At 36.6% G+C, this 9,958-nt stretch overlaps 1 protein-coding gene across 8 annotated transcripts; it reads left to right on the top strand.

The window, feature by feature from the left end:
* The first annotated feature begins 338 nt into the window (after window positions 1–338).
* Window positions 339–9,723, top strand: LOC100816296 (receptor-like serine/threonine-protein kinase ALE2). 8 transcript variants are annotated; one of them, XM_026124994.2, is made up of 20 exons: window positions 339–1,039; window positions 2,073–2,168; window positions 2,268–2,339; window positions 2,413–2,655; window positions 2,761–2,895; window positions 3,027–3,152; window positions 3,282–3,407; window positions 3,505–3,642; window positions 3,720–3,809; window positions 3,912–4,001; window positions 5,087–5,209; window positions 5,494–5,700; window positions 5,803–5,874; window positions 5,979–6,080; window positions 6,233–6,340; window positions 6,442–6,813; window positions 6,904–7,200; window positions 7,520–7,915; window positions 8,034–8,277; window positions 8,937–9,723. In XM_026124994.2, exons 1-20 carry the CDS (start codon window positions 967–969, stop codon window positions 9,613–9,615), a joined length of 3,789 nt encoding a protein of 1,262 aa, XP_025980779.1. In that variant the 5' UTR covers window positions 339–966; the 3' UTR covers window positions 9,616–9,723. The 8 variants fall into 8 exon arrangements, with proteins under 8 accessions (XP_025980779.1, XP_025980777.1, XP_025980778.1 ...); XM_026124992.2 differs by having other exon boundaries at window positions 2,049–2,168; window positions 5,809–5,874; XM_026124993.2 differs by having other exon boundaries at window positions 2,049–2,168; window positions 7,529–7,915.
* Window positions 9,724–9,958: the final 235 nt, after the last annotated feature.

Here is a 9,958-nt window from a genome sequence, read left to right as displayed (position 1 = left end):
TGCGTGTAAACATTTTATTCTCACAAATGCTGTCGTTAGTCACTTCTTAATGTTTTGTTTTATTCGATTATGCATCTCTAGAGAGACACATATGATTGGATCCTTCTCATTTTCCCACTCATCTGTCTCTCTCCAATTTATAACTTGTCTTAACTTATTCTATAATAATTTATTTTGTGTCGCAGAAGTCACATTAACCATTAAAAGTCTGAGAACATGTGGGGTGACTAATGATGTGTCAGAACAAGGTACGGCCACATGGCGCACACCTTTTAATTTTGGTACAAAACACATGAAAGTTGAAGCACCTTATTATCAAGTTATCACCAAAATGGAGAAAAGCTACTAGGCAACCAACCTCCATTGAACTGAAGCAAGAAGCAATGACAATTTGTCAATAAATAATCCTCCACTGCACTGACACTGAGACACCACCTTAATCTAACTTTCACGCTGAGATTAGAGAATTATATGTATATAAATATATAAGTACAAGGTTGTTCTGTTCATGTAATCATGTTAGTCTCTATGCCCCACCTAATTGACTCTCCCAAAGAAGAAGGAAGGGGTTTGCGATTTCATTATTTTTTTTTTGAGGTTTCTTATGTGTGAACTCACATGTGTTATTGACTATTGTTTCTCCCTTGGATCACTTTTATTAACTTTGTTTAGCTAAAGGTGAAAAGAGTTCTCTTCAACTTTTACCTCTCCGCCCATGGAAATTTCCAAACTCTGCCAATGCCAGAAGTATGGTTTTCAAGAAACAAATGTTTTGGGTCTTGTCCTTTTCACAAAAAACAGTTCTGGCTTGCTCCATAAACTATCTTCTTATTGCTTTGGTGTTACTATGTGGGCCACTTCTCCAATTTAACACCCTTTTGTTCTTGCTTCAAGTTACCAACTTGTTCAAAACCTGTAATTTTTTCTCTCATTTATTCTGAGGTTGTACTTGGAGACTGGAATGGGATGGGGGTGGTTTTGGCCTTGATGCTGCAGCTCTGCATCATTGCCTTTGCTGTGACAGCTCAAGAGTTCAAAGGTAGGTGGTTGCTTAATCTTTAGAAATCTAAGTTGAAGTTAATCCTTTGTAAACTTCTCTAGAGTCTATCTGAGATTATGTGACAAAGAACAAAAAAAAAACTTATGCTTAAACTAGAGCTGTTTGATCTGGTTCAAAATACTTCTATTTTACAATGTTGTTAAAATAATATGTACCATATAGAGCCTATACATCTGTGCTCAATTTTACAATCAAATTGAACACCATGTCTTTTTCTTTCTGTCGTCTTCTTCATTCCTTACAAAATCTACTTTGAATAGCATTGAAGACGAAACAAGCTGCCACTGGGTTTTGAAACCATTATCTCTCCCTATACTCATGTAACTTGTTCTTGAGAGATGACATGCTACTAGAAGTTTATAACCATTGGTATTGGTAACTTAGAACAATGTGGCCAGTTTTAATATTTTTTAACCGGGCTTTTTAAGTAAGTTTCATAATTTCCAGCTACTGAAGTGGCTAAGAATTACTAATTTTTTTTTTCAGCGAGTAATGTCTTCTTGTCTATGGGATAATTGCTTCATTCTGCAAAGCATATGCATAGCTGCTTAAACATTGTAGTTCTTTATTATTGTTTTAAGACATGGAGGTTCTTCTAGCGAGGGTATTTTTCGCCTGTTCTTGATTTCTCGTACCTTTGTAATTAGCCAGTAGACATTGTTGGATGCTAGAGCATTCCTTATGAATCTGATAGCCTGCAGTCTTGAAATTTGTGGATGCAGAACAACGAAATATTCTAGCATTTTTTTTTCTGCATTGGATTTTTATTTCAAATTTGATTATTCGAATCCAGACACACTTTAAAACCAAAAACAGAAGACAAATATTGAAATAAATACCAAGATTCCAAAGTTGTTAAACTAACGCTGAAATGAGCTCATACTAGTCATCTGATTTGATAATTTTGATTTTTGAACTTGCTGATAATGTTGTCTTCTTTTTATCTCATGGAATTTTTGGCATTCCAACTGATAATATCTTCTTTAAGGGTCCATCATATCTCCATCTCCAGCATTTCTTCCAGTCGTTCCTCCTGGTGAAGAAACACTTGGTCCTATTTATCATGGAGAGGGAAGCAAAGCACCAAACCTGCCATCAGATGGAGATGGTATATCTCATACAAAATGGCCTTAATGTTTTATTTTATAATTGTTCACCATCCCTGTTAGTTTCCACTTATATTTGATACTTCTTTATCTTCTTTCAGGGTTTGTTATATCCCCATCTCCGGCTAACTTACATGTGTATCATTCCCCTAGCTCTCCAGCAGTACCAAATGGTAATCCCATTCTTTTGATCCATTAAATAATCTTGTGATCATCTTACCAAAAGATTATATTTTCATGATCCAGGACCATTCTATAAGCCTCCAAAGACATTTCCACCTTCTACAACAGCTCCATCCCCTCAGAAGATTAAAGACATTGAACCATCCAAATCTCCAAGTCCGAGCACCATAGCATTATCACCACCATATGCGGTTGTTCCCTTGCCATCAGCAGTTCAAGGGAACAAGCCACCACCTGTTAAAACAAGTCCACCTCAAAGGGAAGCGCCTACTGTTAGGCCTCCTTTCTCTACACCAACTGCTCCAGGTACATGTCTATGTTGTTTCTTTCTTGTTTTTGGGTGGGGTAGTTTAGTCCAGCTTCTCATTGATATTGACCTTTATTCCTATTCATCTACTGCATTTTGAACAGCTCCAGTTGCAATATCTTCTGACAGATCACCAAAAATTTCACCAGTCAGCCAACCAATTGAACATGGACATTTGACACCTGATGTGGATAATAGGAATGCAAATAACAGTCACCTTGCAGAGTCATTTTCACCAGGTACGTATAAAAGTCTTGTCATGCTTTTGCTAGAACTCGTTAGTGATGCCTTTCCTTTTCATAGTCAACAGCTTTCAATTGGTATTTGACACAAATATGCTCTTCTACGATTCTATCAAATATTTGAACAGCACCAGGTGCAGTACCTTCTGCTAATTTGCCCAAAAATTCATCAGCCAGCCAACCAACTGAAAATGGAACTTTTCCTCCCAAAGAGGGTACAAATAATGGTCATGGCCTGGAACCAATTTCACCAGGCATGTAATAATAAGTCAAAAGTTGTCACCTGATACTTACTAGATAGTTGTAAAATTTCCTTTTATCATCTCCAGCTACCCATCAGTATTATTAAGCCACAAGATGTTCTTCAATTGAATTTTGAACAGCCCCTGTAGCAGTTAATTTGCCAAAAGAGTCACCAGTCAGCCAGCCTCCTGAACATGCAAGTTTGCCGCCAATTGTCCATCAAAGGAATGCAAATATGGGTCACAACTTGAAGCCTGTTTCACCAGGTTTCTACTAGATGATTCTTTTTTTTCCCCCTCTTCATTACCAAGTTCCAGCTGGTATCAATCCTAAATCTTATTTTCTATTATATTATTTGGACAGCCTCAGTTGCTATACCTCCCACAACTTACAAAATAACATCAATGGACAGTGAACCAACGACACAGCATGGAAGCATTCCACCTAATGTTCATAAAAGAAATTCAAATAAAGGTCACACTTCTGAGACAGTTTCACCAGGTAGGTAACAGTCTTATCAAATCATCTCTGAAATTCAACTATATGGTTCTCAATTTCTCTTTTTCATTGAAGTACAGAACCTGTTGCATCCCCACCATGGAAAGTGGAAAATAGCCCACCAGAGACCCACCCAATTGTCCCAACAATAACTCCATCCACATTAACTGGTAAAACTTATTATCCTATTTCTTATGAAAGAGGAGGGGAAGATAAAGTTTAAATTGACATCAAAGTTAACAATTTTCTCTCTGTTTGTTGAATTCATGCAGCACCAGTTACATCACCTCCAAGTGCATTTCCATTAAAACCACCATTGGTCCATCCGATTGTTCCAGTAGCATCTCCATCAAAATTACCAGGTACAAATTTTGAGAAAGGATGTTGTGCTGAACTTCCCCCTCTTTGGTCATTTGTTTTAAAATATTGTAAAATTGCATTTTTCTGTTAAGTCATTCAGCATCTTCATTTCCACATTTGTAGTCTCCACAATTCTCTTCAAATAACGTCAGTTTGAAATGTAAAACTCATGTATATTTTGACTGCCTGTTTGAATTACTACTGCTGTTGATAATCCAAAACGTGGTGTGATTGTATGTCTCCTGTCCAATATCACTTAATAATGCGAAATTGAAAAATATGAACGTTATATTAGTATTTTAGTCCTTTAATTTATTTTTTAGATTTAATTTGATCCTTTAATTTTTTTCTTGATTCAATTTGATCCTCTAATCTCTTGGATTGATTTAATTTGATCTAAATGATAAAAAATTGCACTTGGTGGTGGTTCAAAACCGTTACTAAGTGATTTTAAACCTTCACAAAATTCACAATTTCCAAAAAAAATGAATAGATTTTAAAAATTAGAGAACCAAATTGAACCCAAAAATATTAGAGGACCAAATTGAACCTAATAATAAATTAGAGGATTAAAAAACTAATCTAACCTAATAGGAATTCCAATAAATTTCAAATCAAATTGAGATTAAAAAGGGAAAAATCATGACTAATATGTAATGTTTCTTTAACATGCATAATCTCCTTGTGTAAAGAAATAATAAAAGCATGATCATGATGCTGTTTAACACAGAAAAAGATTTTGGTGATGTTTGCGTGCAAGATGTCTGCATAATTAGACAGAAAATTTGCTACTGGACATGCTGGAGAAAATGTTACTTTGCCAGTAAGATGTCTTTGCCGTTCAGTTTCAACTGTCAGCATTCATTTTTCTGGTAGTACCTTGATAATAAAAAATCTTTTTTTTCGAGTCTTAGATTTTACTTTTCAATCTTGTTCTTAATATTCAAATGATCTCATGCAGCTATCGTTCTAGAGTGTGCGACATGTGTATCTGCTTTAATTTCTTTTATCTTCAAATGGTATAATGCAATCATACTTCAATTCATGGCCATGGACACTTGATTAACACAAAAAAAATGTGGTGCAGCACCTGTTTCCTCTCCCACTCCTTTGAGAAGCTTCAATTGGAAGAAGGGTGGAGCACCAGTTGTTGCACCTTTGTCCAGAAATCCAAAGCCACTTCCAGCTGTAATACACTCCCCTGCTCAAGGTAAGCTAACACTATTTCTAAATCAAAAGTTGTTTTCTAATACACTTCCAGCAACAATACACTTCTTCCACAGCAGCAGTTGCAAAATTTCATCTAATGAATTTCACATTGATTCAAGAGCATGAACCATAGAAAATTATCCTAACAATGGAGTTCAAACATAAAAATTGGCAAAACAATACAAAATTGACATCATACTGGAACGCTAGTGGAAATGTAGTTACCACATTCCAAATTTAAAAATGATACTTCATATGCAATCAACCATTCTTTTTCTTTTATAGCTCCTGTAGCACAAAAAGCAAGGCAATTACATCATGCCCCTGAGCCATTGATTTCATCTCCTAAATCTTCTTCCAATAAAGAATATCATTATCCTCCATTGTCACCTACATCCTCATTTTATAAACATCCTCATACAAGGGAGATAATTGGCAGCCCTTCTCCTGCATCATCATCTATGGTTTCTCCTCCCACTTCAAAACACCAAGGTTTGCTGTATACCCAACTTATTAAAATTGTGCCAAAAGATGAAGTTCTTTGCAACAATGGAAGAATATATAACCTATTTTTATTTTACACTTTTGATGTAGAAGCAGCAATTCCTCCCTTATTGCCACCAAGAAGTGGACAAAGACATCATGTTTCACCACCAATCAACTCAAGTAACTCTAAGTTTATAAATCCTTTTATATGTTTATGTATGAGTACGAGAAGTAAACAAAGGGCATTTCTAATTACTCTTTTTTTTTCTTTTTTGTCATGGTAGGTTCTTCAGTTTCCCCATTCTCTTCCCCTATTCATTCAAATACGGGTCAAGTTTCACCTGCTCCTTCTCCATCAATCAAATTTGCATCTCACCCAACTGGAAGTATGAAAGACTGAAATTCCATCCTTTTTCTGAGTTACAGAAATTCCATACTTATTAATTCGTTAAAAATAACTTAGAAAAATCTTGCCCCTTCATTACATAGAAATTCCATACTTATTTGTCTACATTATTCTTTGGTTTTGTTATTGCAGGCACCATTTTTCCTCCTAAAGTAGCTCCATCTGAGTCTTCTTCAAAGAGACCTAAGATGCCACTCTTGCCTCAAGTTCAAGTGCTGCCACCGCCGCCTCCTAATGAAGGTTAGCTCTTTATTTGCTTAATATCATAGATGCCACCTCCACCTCTTGGACTGTTATCACTTATCAGCCTTATTCATCATACTGAATTATACATTTTTCAGATTGTATATCAACTGTCTGCACAGAACCTTATACAAATTCTCCGCCTGGAGAACCTTGCAGATGTGTCTGGCCGATGCGTGTTGGTCTTCGCCTTAGTGTTTCTCTTTATACCTTCTTCCCTTTGGTTTCAGAACTAGCTTCTGAAATTGCCACTGGGGTTTTCATGAAACAAAGTCAAGTTCGCATTATGGGAGCAAATGCAGCAGACCAACAACCTGAGAAAACTGTTGTCCTTATTGATTTGGTGCCACTTGGGGAAGAGTTTGATAATACTACAGCCTTTTTTACTTCTGACAGATTCTGGCACAAAATGGTTATTATAAAAGCTTTCTACTTTGGAGACTATGACGTGTTATATGTGAGTTATCCAGGTATATATAAATTTTAATTTCTTGTCTAACCGCTTTTTCTCTGTCTCTTTACATGAGAAATTTTATGGGGTACTAATTCTATATATATAGGTTTACCTCCTTCTCCTCCTTTACCTCCTTCAAGCCTTAACATGTTCAATGGAGGTCCATATTCCACTGATGGCAATAATGGAAGGACGATAAAGCCCATTGGGGTCGACATACTGAAGAGACAGCAAAAAGTTGGACTTAGCAGAGGCATAATTTCCACTATTGCTGTTTCTGTTTCTTTAGCAGTTGTTTTATGTGCTGCTGCTGCCTGGGTCATGTTCAAGTTCAGAGATCATGTTAGTCAGTCAGCATCAACCCCACGGCAGCTTTCACCACCTTCTCTTACCAAAGAACCAGGTAATACAACTGATATTCTAAGAATAATGTTAACTAGCTACTGCAGTTTTCCCTGTTAGTTTATTGTCTTAGTGGTTCATAATTAAAAACAACATTGTATTTATGTATTACAAATTAAATGTTGAGGTGGAGGAAAATGGCAGGTTTTTTGGCTGAAAAAGAATAATTCAATTTCAAAGATTTGAATAAAATATTATTTTGAAACAAAATCATTCTAGACCTGTACTTTTGAGTGTTTCCTTATCGGATAATAATTGTGACAAACAACTTGATTGTTTTATCATGGGGCCCTTTTGCTTACAAAACATGAATTTCATAGGTACTGCAGGATCACTTAGAGGTGCGGGTGCAGGAGTTGGTTCTGTTTCCACATCATTTCGATCTAGCATTGCTGCTTATACAGGATCTGCTAAGACTTTCAGTACGAATGACATCAAGAAAGCTACTGATGATTTCCATGCTTCAAGAATACTTGGAGAGGGCGGTTTTGGCCTTGTTTACAGTGGTATCCTTGAAGATGGGACCAAAGTGGCAGTCAAGGTTCTAAAGAGGGAGGACCATCATGGTGATCGTGAATTCTTAGCTGAAGTTGAGATGCTTAGTCGTCTTCACCATAGAAATTTGGTCAAGTTAATTGGTATATGTATTGAAAACAGCTTCCGCAGCCTTGTTTATGAACTTGTTCCAAATGGAAGCGTGGAATCCTATTTACATGGTACTTAAAATTTGCTTCTTAATTATGTGCTTACTGCTTACTTCATTCTTGTGGTAGCATGCCAGTTGCATAGTTCTTCAAGATAATAATCATATTTTATTCTATTGTCTTATGATAGGGGTTGACAGGGGAAACAGCCCACTTGATTGGGGTGCCCGGATGAAGATAGCACTTGGTGCAGCTCGTGGCCTAGCTTACCTGCATGAAGATTCAAGTCCCCGTGTTATACATAGGGACTTCAAGTCTAGCAACATATTGTTGGAAGATGATTTTACACCAAAAGTATCTGATTTTGGACTGGCCCGAACAGCAACGGATGAGGAAAACAAGCACATATCAACACGTGTCATGGGAACTTTTGGGTAGGAAGTTTTCTCCCTTTCTTTTTTCTGTTTTGGAAATTTTTATCTCTTAAGCTTCCTGCCATTAGTTTTCCTTCTGACTTCAACATAAAATGAACTAATTTCTTGACCATGCCAAAAGACATTTGCCTCTGTAGTCGCTTATTTTTAGTATCATTTAAGGAATTTGTAAGCTGAAATCATTTAATAATAGTCAGTTTTCTTTGACTGGCATTAGTAATTGTTATGAACAAGTGGAAGTATAGCAATAATAAAGGTAACAACTATTTCTGGTGATTTGTTGTGGGAATTGGATATCCACCTATAACTCCATCTTCATCTAAGTTATCCAAATAGAAGTATGCTTAATATTTAAAATCTTGCTGGCAAAAATTATCCTCCAGTATTGCGCCTTAGCTAGCTAGTACACTAACCACCCTCAATATGAACCTTTTCTAAATGATTCGACAAAAGACAGTTTTGGAGGATACATATGAATATGATATTCAATCCTGATTAGTAGTCCTCTTTCCTTATCAGCTACATGCAATACTATTGGACAACTGTTGAATTTAAATCCATTGCAATATTACCACTTGGTCGAAACCTATTTTTTCCAGCTGGTTGATTTTCACTATCATGCATTTGCTGACATATATATCTTTTGAAAATTGATGTAGTTATGTGGCGCCGGAGTATGCAATGACTGGGCATCTTCTTGTTAAGAGTGATGTTTACAGCTATGGTGTTGTTCTTCTTGAGCTTTTGACTGGAAGAAAACCTGTAGACATGTCACAAGCTCCTGGTCAAGAGAATCTTGTCGCTTGGGCTCGTCCACTTCTCACAAGTAAAGAAGGATGTGAAGCAATGATAGACCAATCTCTAGGCACTGATGTGCCCTTTGACAGTGTAGCTAAAGTTGCAGCCATTGCTTCAATGTGTGTGCAACCAGAGGTATCAAACCGTCCTTTCATGAGTGAGGTTGTGCAGGCTTTAAAACTTGTATGTAGTGAATGTGATGAAGCAAAAGAAGAATCAGGTTCAAGCAGTTTTAGCCTGGAGGATTTATCTGTTGATTTAGCTCTAGGAATAAGCACTGTTTCTGGTCAGCTATCAGATAATTTCCAAAGCCAATTATCAGGTACTAACTTTGATTCTGGAGTTGATATTGAAAGAGGCTTGGCAGCATCAGAAATTTTCAGTTCATCAGCAAGATTTGGCAGGGCGGAGTCTGGATCATTTAGAAGAAACTCTTATTCAGGTCCGCTGAGAACCGGAAGAAGCCGGCAGTTGTGGCAGATAATTAGGAGTCTTTCTAGTGGCAGTGTCAGTGAACACGGAACTATGTTAAAGTTATGATCATATTCCCATAAAGAAATTGCATTTTTTTGGACTTTCTCTGTGTCTATTGCACTATCTGGATTTGTTAATATCATAATATGCAGTTCATAATATTAACTTTGCAAAGAGGCATTCACTCCTCGGCTTTGAGAGCCTTATTAGGCTTAACTTGGGAATAAAAGCATGTTGTAGATAGGATGTGCCATGCTTTGCTACTATTCTGCTAAAATACTGTAACTGGTGCCCACTCTGAAGAGGGGGAGTATTGTAAACTGCCTTGATGGTAAAAATATAAGGTTAACATCCACTTTTGGTACCTCAAAATTTATTATTGCACATTTGGTTCTCAATGTTTTTAAAT

Source organism: Glycine max, chromosome 13, assembly GCF_000004515.6.
Source record: "Glycine max cultivar Williams 82 chromosome 13, Glycine_max_v4.0, whole genome shotgun sequence".
Classification (NCBI taxonomy): domain Eukaryota; kingdom Viridiplantae; phylum Streptophyta; class Magnoliopsida; order Fabales; family Fabaceae; genus Glycine; species Glycine max.
The sequence above is the reverse complement of the archived record's forward strand: the minus strand, read 5'-3'. Positions and strand labels throughout refer to the sequence as shown.